At 40.3% G+C, this 27,991-nt stretch overlaps 1 protein-coding gene across 1 annotated transcript; it reads right to left on the bottom strand.

The window, feature by feature from the left end:
* Positions 1 to 2,592: 2,592 nt before the first annotated feature.
* Positions 2,593 to 23,125, bottom strand: LOC121931440 (cystine/glutamate transporter-like). Its single transcript, XM_042469193.1, has 12 exons — positions 22,449 to 23,125; positions 18,866 to 18,992; positions 14,948 to 15,063; positions 13,554 to 13,679; positions 11,974 to 12,073; positions 11,390 to 11,434; positions 10,380 to 10,503; positions 9,536 to 9,639; positions 7,203 to 7,299; positions 5,992 to 6,141; positions 4,663 to 4,840; positions 2,593 to 3,370 (listed from the first exon to the last, which is right to left on the bottom strand). The coding sequence occupies exons 1-12, from the start codon at positions 22,660 to 22,662 to the stop codon at positions 3,306 to 3,308; spliced, it is 1,446 nt and encodes a 481-aa protein (XP_042325127.1). The 5' UTR covers positions 22,663 to 23,125; the 3' UTR covers positions 2,593 to 3,305.
* Between the last annotated feature and the right edge of the window lie 4,866 nt (positions 23,126 to 27,991).

The raw sequence follows: 27,991 nt of genomic DNA on the forward strand, positions 1-27,991 counted from the left end.
TATCTGTAAAAACCTATAGCTTGTGAGTTTTTCCCCCACCCTAGGCTAAGCTGTATGCAACTTAGCAGCCACATACTGTGCCATACACAGTGCTTCGCAACCTGTATTTGCAAGCTCAGACCAGAAAACAAATTTTAAATCTTTGGTGAGTCACCATACATAGCTAACGTGTTCTATTTGCCCTGGACTAGAACAATATTTTCTGGTAGGCTGTACAATACCAGCTAATGTGCTTTATGAAACCTGATGCCTTGCCAATTTTTTTTCCTTTCACTGCAGTGTAATTTGTGGCTCGTCAGAAGTTAGAATACAACTTCCTAGCCAAAATGGTCAGTAGTGAAGATGATGGGAGTTTCTGTCCAAAGTTGTAAAGGGACACAATTGTTCAACCCTGTCTTAGAATTGTGGCTATTGGTTCACTTCATCTTTGAGACTATGTGGTAAATACAGCTGGCCCTCTACATTTGCGGATTTGATTATTTGTGGTTTTGATTAATATGTTCTCTTTAGGAATCATTAAGTCCTCCAGCACAATTCTGCTGGAAGTTGACCATAGAATTGTGCTGGAGAACCTAGAGATTCCTAGAGAAAACACATCTCTAGGCATTTGTAGGTCCTCCAGCTTGATTCTGTGTTCAGTGTCTGGCAGATGTTGACCATAGAGTTGCACTAGAAGACCTGGAGATTCCTAGAGAGATACTCTCAAGTAAAAAGAATAGTCTTTTTTTATTTGCGTTTTTTCCACATTCATGGGGAACCTTCACCCCTAAGCCCAGCAAATGTGGAGGGACCACTGTAGTACACAGGAGAATGCAAAAATATGGGGGCATCCATAACATAAAAACCCAAACCAGTTTGACATATCATCTGATTTAGGGATGTGAGATGGAAGCCTGTGGGGCAAAATGGTAGAATGAAACTACCCATCTGATGATAATGCTTAGTAGGAAAAGTTCACAATACAAGTAGATGGAAATCCTGGGTTTGCAGGATCTGAGTAATGTTGATGATGGGAGGCTTTTTATTCAGAGGGACAGCAATTAAGAACAACCTATGAAAAAATTTCCAATAAAGTAATAGTTATAGAATTCCTGATTGTACAGTTGGCCCTCTTTATCCATGGATTTTTTATACACAGATTCAAGCATCCACAGCTTGAAAATATTTTAAAAAGTACAAATTCCAAGTATGAAACCTTGATTTTTCCATTTTATATAAGGGTCACCATTTTGCTATGTCATTGTATTTAATGGGACTTGAATATCCATGGATTTTGTTATTCATGGAGGTTCCTGGAACCAAACCCCAGAGGATAACAAGGGCCCACTGTACTGGCTAAGCTGAGCTGGAGTTCTTTTTTAACTTTAAAAAGACTAATCTGACAAGTGGTCTAACTTATCAGGGGCTTTCCCTGCTGTTGTTGCACCTGTCTATGTGAAATACAATGCCAGAGTCGTATTGAGAGAGCCATAATTGGGGTATTAAATAGATTAGACTTACAGCAAACACCTGGGAGAAATTCAAGCCTCCCATCATCAATAGCATTACTCAGTGATGTTGGGTCCAGATGACTGACTTCATAAGCCCCTGCCTTATTTACATTTTCTTACCCATTCTGCGAGCACGAGAGGGATTTGATTCCTATCATCTAAGAAGGAGCACAGGTATCTTTCTGGATCCATGGAAAAGTGGCTATTGAGAAGTCTCTCTGAGCACTCCGATGTATAAAGGGTGCTTCATATGTTACTTCAGTCAAAAGAACAACATACTTTTAAATAGCACTGCTTACAAATTACACTAGCTTGTCATTTGCTGCCTTTTCTTGGGATAATACACATGTACAGTAGTGCACATTATTTCTGAGACCTTTAATTCCTGGCACATGGTCATTTTATTCAGGATTAAGACTGGGACCCTGCTTCAAAGTGGAGAATTTAGCACTCAGATAAATAGGAATTGGGGGTTTATTATTTTCCAGTGCTATTAGTTTCATCTGTTTTAAGCATTTGTTTTAGAATCCAATTTAGATCAAAATTGGGATTACAGAAGCTTGGGTTTGGAAGGGACTACAAGGACTACCTAGTCAAACCCCAACTATGAAGGAATACACAGCTAAAGGACTCCTGAAAAGCTGCATCTGCACTGCAGAAATAATCCAGGTTGACACCACTTTAACTGCCAGGACTCCAGGCTATGGAATTCTGGGAATGGTAGTTTGTTGTGGCACCAGAGTTCCTCTCTGGTGCCACCACAAACTACAATACACAGAATTCCATAGCCTGGACACCTGTCAGTTAAAGTGGTATTAAACTGGATTATTTCTGCAGTGCAAATGGGCTCAAAGATGCCCATTCAACCTCTGTTTAAGGACCTCCAAAGATTGGAGTCTATCACCCTCAAAGGCAATCTGTTCTATTGCTGAACCACTTTTATAGTAAAAAAAAGTTGTTCCTAATGTTTCGTTGGAATCTCTTTTCTTGTAATTTGACTCTTGTACAGTTGGCCCTCTTTAGCCACGGATTTCTTATCCACAGACTCAAGCATTCACAACTGGAAAATATTAAAAAATAAATAAATTCTAATAAGCAAACCTTGATTTTGCCATTTTATTGACACCACTTTACAATGCCATTGTATATAATGGGACTTGAGCATCCGCAGATTTTGGTAGCTACAGGTGGTAGACCTCGAACCAAACTCCAGTGGATAGCAAGGGCCCACTGTAATTTGAATATTGTGTCCAGTCATATTGAGCTAGTTTTGTTTTTCCATCTTTCATAGTACTGGACATCATAGAGTGCATAGGACTACCCAGAATCATCAAATGGCCTGTATTTAGGCAACATTCAGTTCATTTGTAGTACATTGAGTTAATGCTTAGTTTTCTATTTCCACCTATTTTTTTCACTTCCCATTCAGACAGAAGTGAACAAGATATCTCCTGGCCAGCAGGTTTTAAAATATTGCAATATTCAGTATACATTGGGTTTGACAGTAGTCTGGCCCATTAATCTGCTTTTTTAACTAAGCTTCAGAAACTAGCAAAATAAGCAAAACTATAATGTCTTTGTTGAAACTGTTGTACAGAAGATACCACTCATCACATGTGCTCCTTTAAAAAAAAAAGATAAAATGCTAGGCAGGGGAAGAATGGCTTATCAAAGCTCTCTCTCTGCTTCATCAAAAGGGGATTGGAAGTGTGTTCCTCACTGTTGCATTGTGAGGAGCTCCCTGAGAAAATCATGTGAAGGCTCCTTGAAAGTCTGTATATGGTACTGTTTTCCTTGCTTGATGGCACAACTCCTTCAGTAAGTCTGGACCTCCTGGTTAGCCACCTTCATCAGGATCTGCAGTTTCACTGTCATAGAATCTAAATAAATGTAACAGAGGGAAGATTTACTTTGAGTCTGAAATGTTGGCTGCTTACTGTGTATGTTCATACTTGTCTGCAGAAAAGGAGACATTCAGGGAAGGGTTATTATGGCCCCTGTGCTGTCCAAGGTTTAATCTGCACTGTAAAAATAATGTAGTTTGACACAGCTTTAACTGCTGTACACTGGACTACTAAAGAGACAAATGGGTCCAAGGCTGGATCTGCAGTGCAGAATTAATGCAGTTTTAATTGACAAGGTTCAATATTATGGAATTATTGGCTGTGTAGTTTGTGAGCAAATTAGCCTTCTCTGTCAGCTTTGGTGCCTCAAATCCCAGCATTCCACAGGATGGAGCCATAGCAGTTAAAGAAATGTCAAACTACATTAATTCTGCAGTGTGCCAACCGTCCAAGAGCAAATCAAGCCTGAACTTACCCTAGAAGCCAAGATGACTAAACTGAGACTGCATGCAAAGGGATTTTGTAGCACCTTTGAGACTAACTAGGTGAATTAAGTTGTAGCGTCCACTTTTGTAGACTTGCTTTTCACAACTTGCATCTGAGGAAGTAGTCCAAGTCTATGAAAGCTTATGCTACAGCTTCTTTCACACAGTCTCAAATGTGCTTAAAGATCTTTTTGCATATGGATATTCCAGACTAACATGACTATGTTTAAACTGACACTGTCATACTTTGGATATACTATGAGAAGACATGACTCACCAAAAAAGACAATACTTGGTAAGACAGAGGACAGTAGGAAAAGATGAGGATTGCATTACAGATGGATAGACTCAAGTTAGCAAGACCTGAAGAGGTCTGTTGATGATACAGTGAGTTGGAGGTCTCTCATTCATTGAATTGCCATAAATAGGAGTTGACTTGATGATAATTAATAACGACACAGGGATGTAGCCAGGATTTTGGGAAGAGGGGTTCCAGACTAAGTGCCACCATTATAATGGGGCTTGGGTGCGGCGGCGCAGCAGCACACACCATTCTTTTTATCTAATGGAAGGGGGGGTCCGGACCCCAAGGACCCCCCCCCGGCTATGTCCCTGAATAACAAGTGAATCCATGGCCTTGAACATCTGTCAACCTCTGTATATAGTCTTTAAAAGGGCTCCTATTGCTTAACGCTGTAGCCAAAAAAAAGGTGAGGAGTGAAGGAAGCAACTGGGATGATGGAGAAAAGAGAAAACAGAGCAGAAAATCAATGGGAAGAGGGGCAGGAGAACATTCGGTACAGGGACTCCTCAAACCTTACGAATACTGCTGGTCATACTTACTGAACTTGGATGTGCAGCACCTTGGTATTCTTGTTTTCTGAACCACCAGATAATAGACAGGCAAGCCAGACAGAGTAACAGCACAGCCTATACTGGTGTTCACAGGATCTGAATACAGTGATGTCCCCACAATGAAAAAACAGGCTGTGGTAAATACCAGTGGTATAATCAGAGGCACCTAAGTCAAGAGGAAGGAATAAGAAGCCAAAAGGTCTGCTCCAAGCATATACAAGCAACAGAGCATGTTGGTTTCAACATAGGAGTAGTCCAAATGTAATATATCGATTTAGTCTTGGAGATGGAAGGAGTCATAACCTGTCTGTAAACTGAGCAATGTTTTCTATCAGTGGTCTCAAAATTATGTTTTCAACTCATCCTTTGTTTTGAAATAAAGCAGGGAAAAGAGCTAGGTGTTTTTCATGGCATTTTAATAACTGTTGACATGTTATTGTGGACACCTCTCCCTCTTTCCCACATCTGGGTATTTATGAATCTGTGATTTACTTTTGTTCTTGTCCGGTTTACATACTGCCAGTTTTGTGTTCTGCTTGATTATTTTAATTGATATTTTCCCTTTATGCAATGCCTGGAGTTGTCCTAATCCAGTCACTGTTACCCTAAAGTTAAAGCCATCCACCAGTCTGGAATCCTGTTGACAACTGCTGGGAAATCACATCAAGTCTTTGTTACCCTGCAAAACAGCACATCCTCAGAGGCTAGTTTTCAGGTATGTATATTATTCGCAAAAAACTAGCCTCTACACACACAGTACACACATAGTTGTCCCAGGCTGTGTTCTGTGTCTGAGCTGTTTTGCCCTCAGACCTCAGTCTGAGCCACTCCGTTCCGTGGTCTATTCTGCAGATAGGTAAATACCTCCCTCTTTAAACCCCTCAAACTCCACCATCCACCATCCACTTTCCATATTTCCATTTTGGTTAGCTCTGAATACTGTGTCCATGCGAATTGCTATTGTGTGTGTGTGATTCCAGTCTGCATTTTTCTAAATAAAATCTTCTTAATTCACCCAAGCCTGGAGTTCTCCTCAGTTATTAATGGTATTACTGGTACAAAGGTGCCAGTGGTCCTAAAGGTTAGCCAGCCTCTTGCAAAGCTAATTTTCTCAACATTTAAAATAATGCTGACATAATTGGTGAGGACGTCCACAGCACCCCCTAACCTTTCTTTGGGTAACAATTGGCCCAGTTATGTTTTTGGCATTTTGCATAACTTTTTCCTCCATGTGCATTTATCTCTCTTCAGGTAGCAAAGAAACATTAATTCTACCCTTTCCATTCCCTGCTGTATTTTGAGTCTTGACCTTCTTACCTTAAAGGGTCTGGGCACCTCTGGATGCCGGTAGCGATGTATCATGAGGCCTAGTGTAGCAAGACCTATGAAGAACCAGCGTGAGAAGCTGTAGAAATTCAACAACCCATAGAGGTCACCAATGGACACCATCAAATAAACCAATGGCAACTGGATACAGAAAGAAAAGTTGATCAATTTATTTATTTGATTTATATGCTATCTTTCTCCCAGTATGGAACCCACTGCAGCTTATACTGTAGGTTGAAACAGAATAGCTAAAAAAAAAAAACTGCAATACAAACTTTTAATAAGCATTAAACACCAGTCCAATTAAGCCACTAACCTGAAATAGTTAAAAACACATTTTGAAGAACAGAATTGGGGGGGAAAAAACTATGGTTTTTAGAGAATCTGTCAGATAATATGAAAGTAGTAAGTTATACTGGCAGTTTGGTGTACTTTTGTTGAAAAATGGCTTCCGCTTACTGGATTTGTGAATACATTGTGAATTGTGAGACCACCTTAATCCTATTTTAGAGTCTGGTCAGACATTATGACAACAAAATCTTGTGATAAGGAAGGTAAATCTTCTAGAACTGACCCAGATCCCTAACATGAAAGTTGTTATGATATTGTTTGTATTGTTGTAATATTTTAGATGATTTTATTTACTGAGTGGTATTTTAATAAAATCTTTTTAAAAACAACATATTTGGGGGAGAAATGGTTGCAGAGTAAAAATAGGACAGCAAAATACAAAACCATTTCATTCATGTCCACTAGAGAAGTTCCCCTTATTAATCATAGTCTAAAACTGTCCCACTATTTTAGTACCTTATGATGCCCAATGGAACTGATTTGCATAAACAGATTTCCTTCTTGTGAAGACTTTCTTTTAAATCCCATTCACACGGGAGTTGTGGAAATCAATGCATACTGGATTGGCTTGTAAGGACAAATTTGAATTTGAATATATTAGTTGGTGGGATGTCATTTATGTGAACTGTCTGAAAGGGTAAGCAGGACAAAATGATTGCACCACTAGAAGACCATATTCTTTTTATGGCCTCTCATTGGAAAAAAGAGCCTAGGCATCCCGCAATCATAATGCACTATCCTTAAAAGAACAAACAAAAAACAACCCAAATGTCTGCTGTTCATTTCCATTTAGGATTTGGGAGGTGGCGGAATCCATTTTCTGATCATTCTAAACCCTTTAAAGCTCATACCATTAATATCAGGGCTGGGAGAGGAGTGTGCCTTTGAAGGTGTATCATTGAAAAGAGAGCTGGCCACTGTCCTTCTCGTGCAGCTGCAAACAACATCCTGTAGAACAAAGCCAGCTTTAAATATGGCATATATTTAATTATCACTAGCAAGAGGTGGTCAGACATTGAGTTAAGCTTCCCCACAGCCTACAAGGATTACTGCAGGGATCTGTACTGTGTAAAGAAAATGCTTCATTTTAGAAATTCCAGTTTTGTTTTTTAAAAGGGGCAGTGGCGAGGGATAAAACATATTTTAGGAAGTGTCATCTGTAAAGAGGAAATGCTGATGTTCTAGACTTGTGCTGAATTTCTATCACCACAGTTTGCCAGTGTTTCAAAGCCGCTTTCTGTTAATATGTGCAGAAAAACGTACACTTCTGAAGCTGAACTTTTGCATGCATTGGTTAAATGGGGATAACAATTGCAATTTCTGTAGAAAAGAAGCAGTTGTGAAAAGATTGATGTTTCCCCTCCTTGCTTCTACAGTTCCAGTTTGGTCAGAGCTTTGGAAAAGTTAGGTCCTGTATAGACTGGCCTGAAAGGCAGGCCTGGGGGGCAGAGTCGGGGCATCTCATCCACACGACACATGCCCCACTTCCACCTCCCAGGGCATCATGATGCCATGCACCATTCCACACAGTGCACAACATCATGATGCTCCTCCGTCGCTGCATCCATACGACACAGTGCCAAAGGAGCTCCACCAAGCCATGTCACTGTGGCTATGGCGCCCTTTCCAGGGTGCAAAAGCAAGCTGCTTTTTGTGGCTCTTTTTCGCACCCTGGAAAGGCCAGATTGGAGCTGTGGCATGAGGCTGTCATGGTCCCGATCCAGCTGAAAAAGGGGCAGTCTGAATAGTCCCTTAGTTCAGACTACAAGTGGCTGGAAGGCTCTGGGAAAGTAGTCCAAAAGAACCTAATTTTTCCCCAAGCTCTAATTTTGCTAGGATCTGAAACTTATATAGGCCAGACTCCTGTTGCATGGCCTCCAGGTTTTCATGGATGGAAACCTGAACATCTTTGGCCAGGCAATATGAGAGTGTGGTCAAGATACAAATCATTAATGAAGAAGAACACACAAGCTAGGAAAGAGTGCAGCAGTTGGCTTTGACCTGGACCTACTGGGAAGGGCTAGACTCAACACTTCCTCTTTTTCTTCCCCTGCCATGAGTTAAGGTGAAACACATTGCCCCTTTGGGCTGCCATCTGTGCGGCTTCAGACCGCAGCATTTTGAAGCTGCATGCTCTGAAGCCTCCCGGAGGCCAGCTTTCAGCTACCCGGCTGCCCAGATGTGGGCTGGCTTCCAGGCACTCTGATGGCATGGCGTTTACATGCCACATGCTGCCAGAGCTCCTGAAAGCTGGCTTCTGTCTTCAGTGGGGCAGAAAAGCTGGCTTTTTGCCAGTGCAAAAAAGAGTGGCTCTTTGCTGCTCTTTTTTCAGCTGGCAAAAAGGCAGATTAGGGCCGCAGTGTGCAGTTGCCATGGCCTCAGTCTGGCTTTGTCAGGAGCAGTTTATTTCACCCCTCGAGTGCAAATTATTTTTGTAGTTTCAACTCAATCTGAAGCAATTGAAGTATGCTGAGGAGAAAGGGGGAAAGTGAGAGGAGATGAGAGAAACTGGAACAATTTAAATGCAGTTGTAAAAGTGAGATAATAAAAGAGTATTTGGGACTGTCCCTGCCAGGTCAGGACTAGAGTAGACCCATTGAACCAATTGTTGAAAGGTAAATCGACATATAGGTTAATCCCATTGATTAAATGAGTTTACTTGAGTCAGCTATGACTAAAAAGTGCAGTTATTAAAGAACTAGACAAGACCTTGAAGTGCAAAGATACTATGTATGGATGTGAGAGTTGGATGATGAAGAAAACTGATATGAAGAAAAGCAACCCATTTGACATGTGGTGCTGGAGAAGAGTTCTATGGATACTGTGGACTGCTAAAAAGACAAATAAATGGGTCCTAAAACAAGCATGCACTCTTCCCAGAAGCCAAGGTGACTAAATGGAGACTCTTGTACTTTGGTCACATCATGAGAAGGCATGGCTCATTAGGAAAGATGATAATGCTAGGTAAGGCAGAAGAAAGCAGGAAAAGAGGAAGACTGCATTCCAGGTGGATAGACTCAATCAAGGAAGCCATGGACCTGAGCCTGCAAGACTTCAACAGGGCACTCAAGGACAAAGTGTCCTGGAAATATCTCATTTATAGGGTCACACATTCTAGTCTGGTTGAACAACAGGATTTAGGTCATAGTTCTTATAACTAGCAGACAAAGTTGTAAATGTTTACCTTGAAGCAGCAAAAATCCCTCCATTCAAAGCTCCAAAGCATGATAGCGCTACAAGGATTGGAAGCACAGAGGAAATGCTCTTGAAATTTTTATCAGCAAAGCTCTGAAAGAAAAGAAAGAAAACCTGCTCAGCCAATTGCTGTCCCCTTCCCTATATGTATTTTTACATGTGTTTCTAAAAGAAAAATTATTATCATTATTTTTTTTAAGTGTATAACTTTTCTTTCTTGCAAATAGTATTCACAGCAGCAAACAACAGGACTGCTATAAAACAGCATTAAATAATTTTAAATCACTAAAATAAAAAGGGAAAGCAAAAACAAAAAAACAAAAAGAACCACAGAATATAGGCCACATTGGGAAAAAAAAACTAGACACATTTTTAAAATCTGTTTCATAAGCACTTCATTTTGCTATATAAACACAATCCTCCCTTTCTCTGTATGCATAACCATAAAGTTTAAGAGATTTTAAAAGATATATTGATCAAACTGATGACAGACTGAAGGCCTATCAAAACAGACATCTTTTCCTAATAATGAATGGTTGTGAGACAGCTTATCACTTTACACTAAGAGGAGAGGTCTCAAGTCAGAAAAAACAAAATGTATTCCAATTAAAGATTCTGAATCAAACCCTCCTGTTTGGAAAGATACGCCTGCACTCCTTTTCACTGCCTGTGAAAACATATGTCTGCTTTACGCAGCAGAATGTACAATCTGTGTGTGTGTTTTTTTAAATTAAGCCAGTGTACTTTGCCTTCTACAGAGTTCCCCCTCCCCTTCTTCCAATCTGGGAAATATTGGTTTAAAATACAAATATCAAGAGAACCTTTAAACTTACCACAGCTACTGCATCAGAGTTGAGAATTTCTTCCGGTGTCAGGACTGCATAGTAAGATATGTTAGTAAGGACATAACCCACTGTGACAACAGTCAAGGACACTGTGACAGCCAATGGGATGTTTCTAAAGACAAAAAAAAAAAACCACACATATTTTTCCATAAAGGAAATGATAAGGTAAGAAACTAGCAGTGGTATTCAAAGAAGAGTTTATAAGTAAATAACTACTTCTTATGACTCTCATCAGGTTTGGCTTCAGCCTGTGGGACTGCTTGGTCAGCTGCCAGGGCTCCTTACTCCAGCAGGTCTACTTGTATGTAAAGAGATGAACTGGGCCCTCTGTGCTGGATGGCTAGGTCTCAACTGGTATTTAAGTTGCTTTTGAATCACATAAGGTCATGCTGCCTTGTGAGAAATGAAAAGGGCAATTCAAGCCCCTTTGTATACTAAATCATTGTTGCTAAATAAGTCTACTACAAGAGCATGGAAAGTTATGTTTCAGAAGAAATTTGCTTCAGTACTCATTTCATTATTTATAAAGTAACTTCTTCCTCTTCACTCACAAAGAGAACATCCTCTATGCATAACAACTCCCCGTATGATGAGAAACCCTGATTTATTTATTTTTTAGGGTTCTGGACTGTATGGAAAATTACCATGCTTAATAGAATCCATATTTGCCTGTCTCTTGCTCTCTACATAAAGGGAGTAATAATGGCAGAGAGCAGAGCCAATGCACCAGCCCTCCTTGTGCTTTCAGTTTAAACCTACAGTATTTTGAATGCCTGAACAGGACTCAGGTTCCTTCTCCCTAACACTTGGTCAGTTTCCTAGGCTGATCAGTTATATCTTTCATAACTTTCCAGACCACCTGGCAGGAAACCATCTCTAAACTACGAATTACTGGAAATCTGAATAAGAAACAACCATTTGAAGTAAAAAAAAAGAAAAGAAAAGAAAAAGAAAAAAGAAAAAAGAAACACACAAGGGCAGTTTTAATTTCTTCATACCGTTTAGGATTTGTGATTTCTTCAGTTACAAAGTTTATATAGAACCTGAAATAAGAAATGAGGAATCTACAATCAAATACTTGCATATAGCATTTGTAAGAAAACATGAACATTCAAATGACTTGCAAGGCAAATGGGAGTACTCAAATACAGTCTAGTCCTACGCTTGTTTACTCAGAAAAGAGTCCTGCTAAATTACACAATGGTGGCTTTCAAGCATCTATTCATAGTCATAGGTTTACACACTCACCTGGAGTAAGAACACAACAAGACTTACTGCATTAGATTGTGCTGGAATCATAAAAATTAGAATGTTATATTTTTAAAAGAAGAATAAGGACTGCAATTGAGAAGATTTGCTACACTACATTGTGAATCTCAGGGAATTTCCAGCATTTATTAGGCCCCTATTTGATCATCTGTACTGTAGAAATCTACAATTATTACAGATATCATGAAAAAGTACCAAATTCTGTAGTGCTTGGATAAATTTATTTGAAAAGTCAAGTCTTGTGCTAATAAAGTACACACCTCCTTTCTGCCTTTTAAGCCATTGAGAAAGGAAGAACCACTTAGAGACTTACCATCCACCATAGGCAAACATCCCAGAATAAAAAGCAAGAGGCAGCTTTTCAATTGCCAGTGAAGTTGTGTCAAAGCTGTTCTGGAAATTTTCATATTGACCTGATGAAAATAGACAGAAATACATGTTTCTTTGTCTTGCAAGAAGCAACATAGAAGAGTCTTGGTAGTTCAAGCCAAAGTCTAGCATCCATCTAGTTCAGAGCCTGAGAAGTTGTATCTCCCAGATTTGTTGGACTGCATTTCCATTAACCACAGGTCCCCACCCCAACCCCTCGTTTAATCCAGCACAGGGCTAAATTTAGGAGGGAGTAACCAGTACAACAGTCCAGAGGAATGCCTGGGACATGACTATGTTGAATATGTTTTTGTCTTTCTTGGAATCATTATTATTTGTTATTTTTTAAACAGCCTTTATATTGACAACCAGTGAATTTCAAAGAGCCAGCATGGTGCAGTGGTTTGAGCATTGGACATTGGAGATTTTCAGAAGGGAAACAAAGCTGGGAGATAAAGGCATATTCCTGGCATAATTGCACAGACATGCTGAAGATTTTCAGATGACATTGCACTTGTCCAGGATTTATCCCGAGAAGATCCAGGAGTGCTCCTGCAACATGAATGGTTTGCTGCCAGAGCATTCCTGGATCTTCATGAGATAAATCCTGGATGAGCGCTATGTGTCTGAGAATATGCAGCGCAATTACACAATTATACCAGGAGTTTGCCTTTTACTCCCAGCTTTTCCCCATTGTCTGAAATCTCTTATGACTCTGGAGACTAGGTTCTGAATCCCTGCTCAGCCATAGCCATTGGTGGCCTTGGGCAAGTTGCACTCCCTAAGCTTCAGAGGAAGGCAAAAGCAACCCCCACCTAAACAAATCTTGCTAAGAAAGCCCCATGATAGGTTTGCCTGAGGGCTGCCATAGGTTGGAAACAACCTGAAAGCACATAGCACCAACAAATACTTTCCCAGTTAGCCCAAAGCCACCATCATGGCCCAAAGATGATTATCTGGATTTACATAAAATTGTTTCCTGCTAGTGTATATGTACAAATGAAATAAAATTCATATGTATAAATGTAAATGTGAAAAAATGCTTATAATTTAACTAAGAATCCAATCCCTCTCATTTGAATCCATTCAAATCTATCTAGTGTTTGGTCTTCTCTGTCATCGTTTTCTTCTGGCAATCCTCACACTCTTCTTCCTCTTCTTCCTCCTCCTCTTCTTCTGTATCTTGTTTTAATTGATGTGGTGTGTCTGTTAATTGTTGTTGTTCAGCACCTCAATCCATGTGGAGAGGCGAGTAAGAAATGATGATGATGATGATGATGGTGGTGGTGGTGGTGATGATGATAACACCTATCACTTCCCTTCCTTCTTTTGCATTTTCCTATTTATTGTCTGTTGGTGGTTTGGATGGCCATGGGGAGCTATCCAATGTACTGAAATCTGCCCCCCAAAAGGATTTAGCATTTTGGATAGAGCCTTTACATTTCAGATTGGAACCTGTCCCACTTCAAGGGACCCACCACTTTCCCCATCTCACTTCAGATGAAATGTTCTGATTGGTTTTACCATTTCCAAGAGCCATCATTCCAGGAACAATAATCAAGCCAATAGTGACCATCTTCAGGGCCGTCAGTCCTGTTTGTATGTTTGCTGACCAGCTAACGCTCCAGCAGTTCAGAGCTACTGCTAGGGCTAAGAAGGAAAAAAAGAAAAAATATGAGGCCTATGGGAATGGCTGTAAATTGTTCTCTTTACACGTGTGAAACACCAGTTAATATTTTCTTTGAATATCATTTTGAAAACACTGACAATTCAATTAAAAACAACAACAACCAAACTTTTAATGTCATCAAAAATGAGTCAGGATGAGAGTATTTAATCTCCCAGCAAGTTTAAAATAATTCTGTTTTTTAGGAGGTAAAAAAAAAAAAAAGCAGTCCTTGATCACGGTTCCAGCACAGAAAGCAGAAATTCAACAGATAAAATTTGTCACATATTTTCCCAGAAGGAGCTGCACTTACATTTCTGATGGCCTTAAAGACAGAAGAGCTGTGCAAGAAAATGTTGCTTTGTATGAAACATTAAAACTAGAAGTAGAGGATCTGTGACTTTCCAGGTGTTGACAGCAACCCCTATCTTGACCACTAAAGGTAACGGTATTCCCCATTGACAAGTTAAGTCATGTCCAACCACAGGGGGTAGTGCTCATCTCTGTTACTAAGCTGAAGAGCCAGCATTGTCAGAGACATCTCTGTGATCATGTGGCCAGCATGATTGCACAGAACTCTGTTTACCTTCCCACCGGAGTGCAACCTATTTATCTCCTTGCATTTGCATGCTTTCAAACTGTTACGTTGGCAGAAGCTGGGACTAGTGATGGGAGCTCACCCCATCATGCAGCACCTGGGCCTCAAACTGCCAATCTGCTGATCTTGCAATCTTGACCATTGCCCATTTTTAAATCTTGGACTGAAAGGAGTTCAAATCCATCAACATCAAGATGACCATAGGTTCCCCACCCTTGTTCTAGGTGAAAGTGGACAATTGACTGAAGTAGGAAATAGAATTATCTCCATTACACAGTTTTAGCACTGTGATGCCACTTTTACAGTCATGGTTCCATCCTCCACAATCTTGGGATTCTTCCTTTATGCTCAACTTACTTCAGTTACTGCAAACTGAGTTCCAAGTGCAATAGTACTTTTCACTCAATTAACTCAGCAGAAGAGAGAAGAGAGAAGGAGGTAGAATCTTGCCCTTCCCAGTAAACTAAGGCAACAGTAAGCTGCTGCAGCCTCTCCTGGCTTGACTGTTCATCCTTTTTTAATAACATTTGTCATCTTGACCACACTCTGATATTGCTTGTTCACAAGTGTCCTGGTTTCCATATATGAAATGTTGGAAGGGAGGGGATGGTTTGTATTGATACATTGAGATATTTATTGTAAATTGGTACTCACTGATTCCAGTTGCTGTTATTAGTTTTACAGCCAGGGGAGGAACGTGGCATGGGGCAAAGAAAGGCTCAATTATATATCGACCAAATGCCAGGGACACCACAGCCATATTTGCTGGCCTGCAATGAAACCCAGAAACTTCAGATTTTCAGCAGTCCCCCCCCCCCCCCCCCCCCCCCTTTTCTTTTTTGCTTCTTTGGCTACCTTTTCTCTCTCTCGTGTATGTTTTTCACTTTTAATATGCAGAATTAAATGTTTGCCATTCATCCAAATGGGACAAAATATGGTTGGTACTAACAAGGGGTGTGGAAAGTATGTCCCCAATCCTTTTTGCATCCTTCAAGTCTCTCAACCTCTCAAAATTCTTTGCAATGTTCCCCCAACCCCCAAAACATGAAACTTGAACAATGAACTTGGAAGTCACAACTGGAAGTCATTTCTGGTTGCAAAAAACCAATCAATTCCTGACAATGGTGGGCATAGTTTGTCCTTAAAATAGAATGCCAGGAGAGTAAGCCATACATTTGTATCATTGTCTGAGGATAATCTGTGATTTCAGTGAGAGGTGAGCAACTATTGCTCTCCTGATGTTTCTGGACTTCAGGAAGAATTTTTGTTGCTATTTAATCTTTGTTACTATTTGTTCCCAAGCAGGAAGAGTAACAGACCTGCAAGAATTTAGGGCAATTTTTCCAGCTATTAGAATGTCCCAAAATGTTGCAGAGGAATTATTGTGCAGAGAAAAACATGTGGGTTTTGTGTGTGCGCTGTTCCCTGTGCAAAAGTGAGGGTTCAAAGTCAACTGCAATGCCTGTTTTTGGGCCATGGCTCTACATCAAGAGTGCCAGGGCTGACATTTTCCCCCTTCAGCATGACTGGCTCCTTCCCACCCTTCAGATAGGGACAGCCAGGCAGAGCCAACCAAAAGTGGATGCTGCTAGTTACCTGACCTGAGATTGGAAGCTTCCACTCAGGTCAGTTAGTGGAGTATAAATTAGGTCCATTATGGCTCCTTCGGCACTTGGGCTCAAGCAGCCATCTTGTTCACCCACCATTGCTAGCCTTGTATTTGGATGTTCAAAAGACTTTATAATAGTGTAGCCTTGGTTTTCTTTTGGATGTTCCAACTAGTGTCACAACTTGTGTGCGATGTGGCATAGGGCACGATCCAATAGCAAGTACATTTCTATACCGCTTATCAGTACACTTAAGCACTCCCTAAGTGGTTTACAGTGTGTAAGCTAATTGCCCCCAACAAGCTGGGTACCCATTTTAGCGACCTTGGAAGGATGCTAGGCAGAGTCATCCCTGGAGCCCTGGCTGGGATTGAATTCACAACCTTGTGGCTGTGAATGGCTGCATTTAACCACTGCATCACCATGGCTCCTTACAGTTTGCCCCATGCCACAGTTTGGGGAATGGGGGGATCACTAAACCCCATTGATGCTCTGATGGGAGTTCTCTTAGGGGACATTAGGGATGCAGAGATGCAGGGCTAGGCCTAGCTCAGGGACCAAGGGCCAACCTCACCCCCAGGTGGCAGTGGTGTCTTTTGGGAGGTGCAGGGGGTGCACACTGCACTAGGTGACATCCTAAGTGGGGATGACACCACTACTCCTCAAACATCTACCTTTTGGTAGAAACGGGCTGTGCTGTTTGCCTGTTTCTCTTTAAAATGCCGAACAGATGGTGTGCATGGGGTGAGGTTCAGTGGGAGGAGAAAGGAGAGGTCACAGGTATTTTTAAAAATTAAAGTGTAAAAATTCAGTTTTTAAAAATTTTCTTTAAAAACATTACATTTTATCACATTTTCACTTTAACGACACAAAACTATATATATATATATATATATATATGAGAGAGAGAGAGAGAGATTGTAATTTAAAGTTATCATTTTAATTGCACCAGTTGTTTTATGCTACCATGACATTCAGTGATACATGGGAATTATGATTTATAAGTAATATTAATGCAAAAAACAACAAACATTACTAAGGATTCTGTATGGTGTGGAGGAGGTCAATAAGGGAGGGGTGACACCATGAGTTACTGCACCGGGTGACACCAACACTAGGGACTCCACTGCCAGGTGGCAGGAACACACAGATATTGTGCACCCACACAGCTTCCCATATGTCACCCCTGTGGGTTATCTCCTTGGCTGGCAGGATAACAGGCAGGTTATTGACTACCTAGATCTGTGCTCATTCCATGCTAACACTCTTCAGCTGCATCCAAGTTCTGACCAATTTGCTCCAGCTCAGGTGGTCTGCATATTTTTGTTTCTCCACACATGATCTGAAACCCAAAATTAGGGTTGCAGAATGAGCGGCAACAGCACACTCTGCAGCCCTAATACGTATGGACGCGCTGGTGTCACCACAAGGAGCTCCAAAACTGAGCTCCTTTTGGGGAGCAGATCGTTCCTGCAGCAACCGCACGGCCGCAGGAATAATCCTGAGGAGAAAGCGGCTGCCCCTTTCTCCTCTTTCGGTCCAAGGGCATGAAGCCCCAAGGACACCTGTTTTCTGGGCCATTTTGCCACTTCTCCATGGCCCAGAAAAATGCCAGATTGGGGTCAGAGGGCTGCCGGTGAGGCTGCCCTGACCCCAATCCAGAGCAAAAAGGAGTGCTGGAGGCTGCCCCTTTGGGGTGGTTTGTACTGCCCCTGTGATAGCATTTTGATGCTAGGTCTACAAAATGGCAATGACAAATGCCCTGAAGAAACTTGCCAAGAAAACTCTGTGATAGGTTCAGCTTAGGGTCACCGTAAGTCAGAAATGATTTGAAGGCACATAATCACACAATCCTAAATTTGTAGTATACTGTAATCATTACAGCATACTATACAGTTTTTTGGTCATAATTTAAATATTATCTGTATAGTCTTTGGTTCATTTCATATTAGGGAGTGTTTACCATAAATGTAGGAACATTTAGCCAAATTCCATGTTCTTAGATACAAATACGTTCATGACCAGAGAAGAAAAAACATGTTCAGTAAGCTGTAAAATATTATGAAATGCAAATGGCAGCTAATTACATCAGACACAAATAGCTACACCTCTGAAATACATTTTATAGCATTTTGATGTCTGTTCCTTTATAATGTGTGCTTGTTCTCTCTTGATCTTTCCCCTCCTTTGCATCTGGAGGGATGGTAAGAACATCTCTCTCCCACTCTGGCTGCTAAGTTCTGTGACTTTTATGGAAACATCCAAAACAAACAAGGAAGGGAACATGTTCCGAACTGCTTGTTCGGACTTTTGTGTGATGGTCAATAGAAAGAGACTCTGTTGTGTTGCATTGACAGTGAAATGGGGCAGGGGTAGTTAGCACCTCGCCCTCCCATTGCAAGGATTCTCTTGAACAAGCTGTGAACTCCCTCTCCTCAGCTCCCAGATGTTCAGTGGCAGACGGTTCTGTTTATCTAGTAGCTCTCTGGGTTGGTTGGGGGGAAGGGTAGATCATATATCAACCTGGTTTCTATAGAGCTACAAAGCTTTTATTATGGTGGTGGCTTCTATTGCAAAAAGTACAATAATCTCTGCATATTGGTGAAAATATTGTTTTAGGCCTGGATGAGATAGACTTTGGTTTGTGGCAATTTTGTTGTTGTTGATATTTTGATATTCTGTCCCAGCCCAGGGCTCACTTTATTATTTTTCTTTTGTTCATTCTTCACCACTACTCCACATTTTTCTTAGATGCCTTTTGCAGTCCTTTCCTCCTTCCCCAACATTTGTTAGATCTCAGTGATGCTGCGTTCACCAGCTGGCTGCTTCTAAAAACACAGCTGGAACATGCCCACAATGGGGAGATTTAGAGACAAAGCTCCCAATAAAAAACCCTCCCATACAGTCTGACATTCCCCCCACTTTTTTTTTTAAACACAACAACAGAAAATAAAGCTTCCCTTACCGGATCATAATGAATTCAGCCCATAATCTTAGGAAGGCTGGTAAGGGCCCAAGAGTCTCCAGAAGATAAATGTAATGCCCCCCAGACTTTGTGATGCTTGTGCCCAGGTCTGCATAGGACAGAGCACCTAAAAAAAAGCAAGATACTTAGGTTGCAATCTCCCACACCTTATCTGTGAATTAAGTCCTATTGAATCAATGGAACTTACTTTTGAGTAATCAGCTATAGGCTGGCATTGTTAAAGCCTTTATACAAATCCTCATGAAATTTTCAGTGAGTAACTTTCTGAGCTCAGTTCTACTGATGATAACTGAAAATACATTGGATTAGGAGGTGTATGTATTTATTGTTGTGTATTTATTGTGTGCGCGCACACACGTGTGTGTGTGTGTGTATGTGTATATATATATTCTGTAATATCTGTCTATTTTATCTCAATCAATCATGGGAGACCTCCCTGAGACTCAGTCATCAATACAGGCCCATACTTTGCAAACCGAAGGCTGTTACATCTTTATTCAGTAAATTTATTTATTTATTTATTTATTTATTTATTTATTTGTATCCCACTCTTTTCCCAGGACTGGGACTCAGTCTGTGATCCATCTGTAATGTGGTCTTCCTCTCTTCCTGTTGTCTTCCACTTTACTATTAGAGTATTTTCCAGTAAGTCATGTCCTATCATCATGTGTCCAAAGTATGACAGGTTCAGTTTACTCATTTTGGCTTCTAGGGAAAGTTCAGGCTTGATTTGTTCTCAGACCCATTTATATATTTTATTGGTAGTCCATAGTATCCATAGAACTCTCTTTCAGCACCACATTTGATTGTCTTCCTGTCACTTTTCTTCACTGCCCATCTTTCAAAATCATCTATAATGTGTACCCATAATGTGTTACTTTTTCAGGTAATGACATTACTAATGCAGTCATCTTTACAAAAAAAGAATAAGCAACAGCCATAAAAATTAATGTTAACAAGTGATATTTATACCTCATTCCTTAAACATTGATTTTTGAGGACTATTCTAGATGATGGAATTCAAAAACATAGCCATGTTAGTCTGGAAAATCAGTGTGTAAAGAGATTGCGTTGCACTACTGAAACTAACGTGTTGCAAGATCCCTTTGTATACTATTCTAGGAGATGTTCACTCATTTTCATACTGTATATACTCATGTATAAGTCTAGAAATTTAGGTAAAAAAAATTGAACCCCAAAACCTGGGTTAATTCAGAAAAGTAATACAGTAGGCCCTCGGTATCCGTTGGGGTTTGGTTCCAGGATCTCCAGTGGATACCAACATCTGTGGATACTCAAGATCCATTATATACAATGGTATAGTAAAATAGTGTCCCCTATATAAAATGACAAAAAATGTTTGCTTTTGGATATTTTTTCTTAAACATTTTCAAGTGGTAGAGGGCTGAATCGATGGATGCAGAATCCAAGGATATGGAAGGCTGACTGTATGTAACAAATTGGTTTTAAAAAAACAACAACAATGCCCCAGCTCTGGAAATGAACCAGGCTTGATGGATGTTCCAGCCTGGGAGAAAAATAGGAATTAAATAAAGTGTAGATGGATGGATGCAGGAAGAAGAAGAAGTCTGTCTGGATTGTGGGGTCAGTAGATGGGGGCTGAGAAGGAGAAACAGTAGACTCTAGCATAATCCTATGCATGTAAGTAAAGTACAAACAATTGCAGTCACCACCAGAAGGTCCAAAAATGATGCTATATTGCAAGCTGAGTATTGGAAGCTTGGTTCTGTGAGAAATTTAAAAAGGTCATTTCAAAGGATATGTCTGATGAAGCAAATACAGGTAGTGTAGCTGTATGTACTTCTTTAAATAGAACAGACATTTATTCAAAGGCATTCTGCTTGTAGGACTGTCCTGCCCAAGTCTTGTTAAAAAAAACATTGAAGGGAACAGATGGACCTTGTGGTTGCCCAGCAGTGAGTCTCACCTCAGCAGCTGACAATACAGGAACACAAGATACAGCCTCCCTGGCTATGGTCGTTGTACTGTATTTCTATGTAAAGCAGAGTAATTCTTCCCAAATTTGCATCTATTCACATATCTCTGCATATATAAATCTGTACTATTTTGACCTTGGCAAGTATCCTGACACAGATAGGCCAGCACAGGGATGAGGTAGATATGATCTCTTGAAGAACTATAGCTAAACAACAGGTATGTCCCTTTTCCCCTTTTCCTGTTATAGTTGAAGCCCAACAACATGAAGAGGGGCAGGGACATAGCTAGAATTTTAGGAAGGGGGGGTCCAGACTAAGTGCCACCATTATAATGGGGCTTGGGTGCGGCAGCGCAGCAGCACACACCATTCATTTTTCTAATGGAAGGGGGGGTCCGGACCCCAAGAACCCCTCCCCCTTGGCTACGTCCCTGAGAGGGGCACACATTTGCCTCCTTTACTCAATATTGCAAGTCTGAACAAACAGGACAGCTTGAATTATGAGTGAAAAATTGGAGTTAAAAAAGTAATGTGTGAAAGGATGAAAAATCTACCTAACATTATATCCAACATAATAGCTCTTGTTATATTGCCTTTCATGTCAGCTATGTCTATAATTTTTTGTTTAAAATACAACTACTCAAGGAGCACTTTTGCTATTGACAGAGTGGTATTGTTTGTAATATTAATATTTATAATATTGATAATAATAATAAATGAATAATTTCAGTAATTTTCTTTCTGCTCTACAGGAATATAAGGCTAACTGTATAATTTTCAAGCACTATTTGTATTTTGGGATTTTCTTTTGCAGGTAAATTCATTTGCAATAAAACACATGAGGTTTTCCTGCAAAGAAAATACATTTGGGGTTAGAAGACACCTACTTTGCATAAAATCCATGAATTTCTGTAGGAAAATATTGTTTTTATGCAGAACACATAGGGGAAAACTACAAGTGGTTCTTCTGTGCAGAAATCAATGTATTTGCACAAATTGTATAAAGTTGAACAAAGTTCATAGGATTTATACAATTTTTGCAAGCACATGCATTCTTGTGCAGAAAAAAATACACGTAGTTGCTCTAAATATCTTTTTTGCACAAAAACTTACATTGTTGTGTAAGAATCTGTATTTTGCCAAAAATATGTTTTCATAAATTATTGTTTTTGTGCCAGAAAACTATGTGCATTTTTGCATAAGCAATCCCCCTCCCCAAAGTCCTGAAATGTGAAGAATCCTGTGACTGGTCTCCTTTTCCTTGGCAGGACATCATGAGTGTTGAGATACCTTTTTAAAATTGGGGATATGAATATTAACAAACATTCTTCACATACCTAGTTTCAGGTAGTTTCTTCCACACACTAGTACTCAACTGTCCATTGTCCCCACATTAATACATAACATAAATACTAACAACTGGCATACATGTCTTAGACATCATAACAGGACATGTATTTCCTGTTTCTGTCATCACACTGAGATTGGATAGTTCTAAGAAAGGCATGGGGATGCTGTGCTATGTGGTTGCACAGGAATGTGGAAACAAGAACAAAAGCATCAATATAAGAGAGTCACATAAAAAGAAGAAGATAATCCACTCACCAAACAGAGACAGGATCCCACAAGCCAGCCACACGAGCAATGAGATCCCTACATTGCCTGAGTTTTTCAACACGCCTTTGGGCGAAATGAAGATACCACTGCCCACCATAGTGCCTATAGCCAATGCAATGGCCCGGGTGAGAGTGATCTTCTTTCTCAAGAAAACTGCCTCTTTCTCCTCTATTGGAGGTCTCCTTTTCCTGCAAGTTCCCATTTCTTTTCTTTCTCAGTGTTCCCACTAAAGCCCACAGGTGGTCTCTATGTTAAACTCAAACTGGTTCCTTTCCTGACCCCTGGGTGAACGTTCTGCTCTACTCTCTCCCTACTTCCCTCTCCTTTTCTCCCTTGCTCTTTGCTCAATAGACAGAGTACAGTTTGGCTGGGAAGCCCATGGAGTAACATGAAGTAAACAAATATTTAAACAAAAATATCAGATGGGAGGGGAAGCCGGACCCCAAATCCCAAGGAAGAGGGGAAGGTGCCCAGTTCCAAATTTTGCATACAACAAGCACACATCCTGAATGGATGTTTGCTACTTGGCTTTATTTGCAATATGTTCAAGTCCAATACTAGCTAGCAGCATTACTTGGTTTATAATGTGTCTTTTTAAAATCAGGAAAAAATGCCAACTAGACTAGCCCAAGTTAAAGTCTAATTCCACACATCTTTGTTAAAAATATGGCCAACATGTTTGAAGATGTGGCCACAAAAGAGTGTCATTGTACAATGTGTTTGCTAAAACATGAGATTCAAAATTCCCAGAAATTTGCCAGCTCTGTATTGCAAACTAGTTAGCTATTAAATATATGTCTGTTGTATCATTGTGATCAAGAGGAGAATCACCCATTTGGACATAGTGCCTATGTTTAAAATGATACTAACATCAGTCTCTTCCAGCAGGCCAATCCTGACTATTTTTAAATTATGAATTTTAAAGCATTGATTGATTTTAATATGCATTGATTTTATATATCCTTTTAACTGATGCTACACATTTAACCTGTCATTGTTCCCTGTCTTTACCTATGGGGAGTTGTTGTTGTGTGCTTTCAAGTTGTTTCCAACTTATGGAGCCCCTAAGGTGAACCTATTACAGGGTTTTCTTGGCAGGTTTCTTCAGAGGGGGTTTGCCATTGCCATCCTCTGAGGCTGAGAGAGTTTGACTTGCCCAAGGTCCAGTGGGTTTCATGGCTGAGCCAGAATTTGAACTCTGATCTCCAGAGCCATAGTCCAGTGCTCAAACCACTACATCACACTGGCTCCTTTAGGATATGACAGTGAAATGTAAGTCCCTGATTTAGAAGGAATCATAATCCACCTCTCAAACCACTATACCACATTATCTTTCATCCATAGAGAGAGGCAGATAACAACAACAACAACAACAACAACAACTAGTCTAGTGGTTTGTACTACATGGTCTGGATGATTCTGACTTTAGGATTTAATTATATACTTTTACACTTGAAGACCTTAGCTAGCTCTTTTATAGCTGCCCTTCCAAGTCCTACCTTTCTTCTGATATTGTGATTAGAGTCTCTATGTTAATTGATGTCTGAACTAATGTCAATGTCTTCATTACTCACTGTAAAGTTATGTAAATTATCATTATTTTTGTTTCCTTGATATTCAGCTGTAATCTTGCTTTTGCATTTGCTTATGCTCCCCACATCTCAGTTTATTAATATAATACATCAGCTTCTATTTCTTGCATTCCTGTAACTCAATGTATTATGTAACACATCTTCTATTGCATTCTTTGCTTTTTGGCTTCTCTTTGTTTTGTTTTGTTTTAAAAACAAAGTTTTTATTTTTAATTCATCTGCGTCCATATTCTCCTCAGGAGACTACTTCAAACAATGAATAAAGTGGATTCTGGCTTGTAAAACTTATGCTACAATTTATTTGTTAATGTTTGTTGCTTTCACAACAGCAGACACACATAGCTATCCACAGGAATCTGGCTATTAGAGGGTTTGTAGTTCATTATGAACAGAGTTCCACAATATGAAGAGTCCATAAGCATTATCAGTGGGTGGCAAAGCAAACCTACCTGTTCAACTAGTGGGTCGGAGAAAATAAACAAATGGTGTTTTGCCCATATGTCAGAAAATATTACTTGCCTTGAACAACTGGAATTTTGTAAGGCTGACTTGTCCCATTGTGCTAAGCAATAAAGAGAGGAAGAAAATGTTTATTGGGTACCCCCGTGGAGAATGTATTAGACTCTCAACATACAATACAATGGCCTTTTACTCTTAAAAGATGTTATTGCCTATGAAGTTATTAATCGTCCAGCAGTTTAATCCTTATTAAACCCAATTAGTATCAGTGGCCTCCTGTGGCAACAAGTTCTCTTGCCTGCTTGTCATGCCAGATCCATGCCTGTGCTGTGTGATGCTCTGTTTACATCTCTCTCTCAGTTTTATTTGCTCTAACTAAAGGTATCTGCCTTTAATGATAACAATTATGCTCACAGACAAAAGCAACAAGGAAATCTCAAAGTCCAGTGTAGGGGTAAAGAAGACCCAAAATAAATACAAGAGAAAAGGTGAAGCAGAGAGAGCTGCTGGGAACATGGGAGAAAGAAGAGAGTGGAAATTACAAGTCACACAAGTAATGTAATTACTGGCAATTCCTTACTTTTGGGAGTAATAAGGTTTTAATGAGATTACATTCCAAAATCAAAGTAGCAAATAAAAGGTGGTTATTCTAATGGCATATTGAGCAACACTTCCCACTTCCCTTCAAAACTTACTTTTTAAAGCGTGTTTTAGAAGCATTTCGACTGATTTTTTTTCAAGTTCTGTGGCATTCACTTATTAATCCAGAAGGTTTAAAAGGTGTAAAAGAGAGTAATGGAAAAGCAAGAAGAATATCAAGTACTAATAATTTACCTTTTCAACATCACAATGAGCAATGTGGCAATGAATTAATATTCAAGTACTGTAATGAGTAATTACAATATTATGTATTGTTTTTTGTGGGTTTTTTTCGGGCTATATGGCCATGCTCTAGAAGAGTTTATTCCTGACATTTCACCAGCATATGTGGCTGGCATCTGTGTCTTCTCTGTGGCCACAGATGCTGGTGAAACATCAGGAATAAACTCTTCTAGAACATGGCCATATAGCCCAAAAAACCCACACAAAAACGATGAATGCCGGATTGGAAAGCCTTCGACTTCACAGTATTATGTATTAATTAAAATATTTATATCCTGCCCTACATTCCAGAATCTCAAGCCTGTGTACAGATAAAATAAATTTAAAAGTTTAAAACAATTGAAAACTTTGAACAATTAAGTAATTCAAATTGACTAAAAGCTTATTAAACATTTGCACCAATTAAAACAGGTTTTAAGAGTTTAAAGTTATGTACATTTTGGAGTAGCTCAAAGGCCTTAAGAAAAAGCAATATTTTACTTCAGAATGAGGCTGGTGTTAACTGAAAAGACCCTTCACATTTGAACACACAAAAAACAAATAGATGTGTTGGACATGTCCTCATGTGTTGAAACTTTCACTTTTTTTGTAAAGAATCCCAACTTCTTCAGAGATTTCATGCCCCAGCAGGAGAAAGATCTGGAGCTTCCTGCAACAAGCAACACGAAGGAAAAATCTAGATGGTGGGACTGCAGATTATTTTAGCAGATCCTGAATCTTCAAGCAGGTTGTTGTGGGTCTCTCTTCTCTGAAAAGCAGTGAGCTGTACCAGTCACATCACTAGGGAAATGTCACCCAGTGCAGTAGCTCATGGTGTCGCTCTCCATGAAAAAAACAACCCTACTTCCAAGTCACAGATTTGCAGTATACTTTGTCTTCTTTGTCTTCTATCCCACCCTCCGACCCCGGCCCTCAGACATGCCTTAGACATCTCTGATGCCACCCCCCCCCCCCACACACACTGCAACTAAAACTAAAATCTTTGTCACACCTACACACAGGAACATAAATGGATAGGCCTAGTCTACACAAACCCATTTCCTCCTATGTTGGATGACTTGACCTATGCCCAAGTGAGTTGATCAGGTTACCCCCTCACCACTGATCTCAGGGTTGGGCATCCCTCTGTCTGGAGCCTTTGGGCTTGTAGATCCACTTTACTTTGGATCAACTTTGTGAACCTATCTTGGTTGGGAAGATAGTGGCAGCCTAAGGAGAAGGAGAAAGTAGAGCCACTTTACTTTGACTTCAGAGCACCTTTGTCAGTGGGATCAGCAAGGAAGTCAGTGGTGGCTCCACGGAGAAGGAGAAAGAAAAATGTCTCTTTCTCCTTGGGGCCACTGCCGCACTCCAGAGGAGGAGTTAGGATTGTTGAAACTATTGTATTGCCCATCACAATGTATGGATGCGAGAGCTGGACAGTGAAGTAAGCTGATAGAAAAGTTGATATAAAATTAACTTGTCTGAGATATGGTGCTGGAGGAAGGCTGAGGAGATCATGAATAGCCAAAAAGACAAACAAATGGGTCCTAGTATAGATCAAACCTGAAATCTCCCTGGAAGCCAGGATGACTACATTGAGGCTGTCATACTTTGTCCACATCATGAGAAGTTATCAGTGGTGTCACTAGTGGGTGCGGGGGTGGGTGGGGTCAGACTGCACCAGGTTACACCTAGAATTGGGGTGACATCCAGTTGGGCCCTCATTTCCCTCTAGGGCTGCTCTGCTCCTGGGCTTCCTCTCTAGGAAGAAAACCTGGGACCGGAGGAGCAGGAGTGTGTGCTTGATCTTGCTGGTTACTCTAGCCCTGGACTTCCTCTCAGGGAGAAATCTTGATGCTGAAGGAGTGTCCCTTTTTGGCCACCACTGCCCCCGGCAGCCCCTATCACACCAAATGATGCCTGGCATGGGGATGTCACTGGAAGGCTTGACTCATTGGAAAAGGCAATTATGCTAGGAAAGGTGAAAGGCAATAGAAAGAGAGAAAGACCTCATACCAGATGGTTAGATTCAATCAGAGAGGTCATGGGCTTAAGCCTGTAGGAGCTGAGCAGAATGGTGGAAGCTAGGGAGTCTTGGAGATGTCTCATTCACAAGGTCGTCATGAGGCAGCTAACAACAACAACCTGGGCAGGAATGTTGCTGCAGCTATGTTTGTTAACAGCTCCAGAACCTGATTACATTTTCCTTGACTACTATCCCTTTTAACCTCATGTTATAACCTTGACTGCTTATGGGGCTTCACTTTTTGATTTGCTTTCACCTGAATACCTGCTCTCCATTTGGATCCTATTTGGCTAGACTTCAACCATTCTTCCAGAGTTCATCCAGTCTTAGCCTTACCTGAAAGAGAACAAGACAGGCATCACTTTCTCCTGCTCCAAATATATATTTATTTAGAAAGGGGGAATTACAGGGCCAATCTGTATTTTTCACAGGTACATACATGGTTATGGTTATAGCAATCTCTCCTTGCCATTTAAAATAGTAAATGGCCTTTGAGGCTGCTATTAGGAGATGAAAATCTGGTGGGGAATTCTGCTTAGGTTTTTTTCTCTCTGTGCCATTTGTCTAATCCTAATATGAACCCTTCCTGT

Source organism: Sceloporus undulatus, chromosome 5 (genome assembly GCF_019175285.1).
Source record: "Sceloporus undulatus isolate JIND9_A2432 ecotype Alabama chromosome 5, SceUnd_v1.1, whole genome shotgun sequence".
NCBI lineage: Eukaryota > Metazoa > Chordata > Lepidosauria > Squamata > Phrynosomatidae > Sceloporus > Sceloporus undulatus.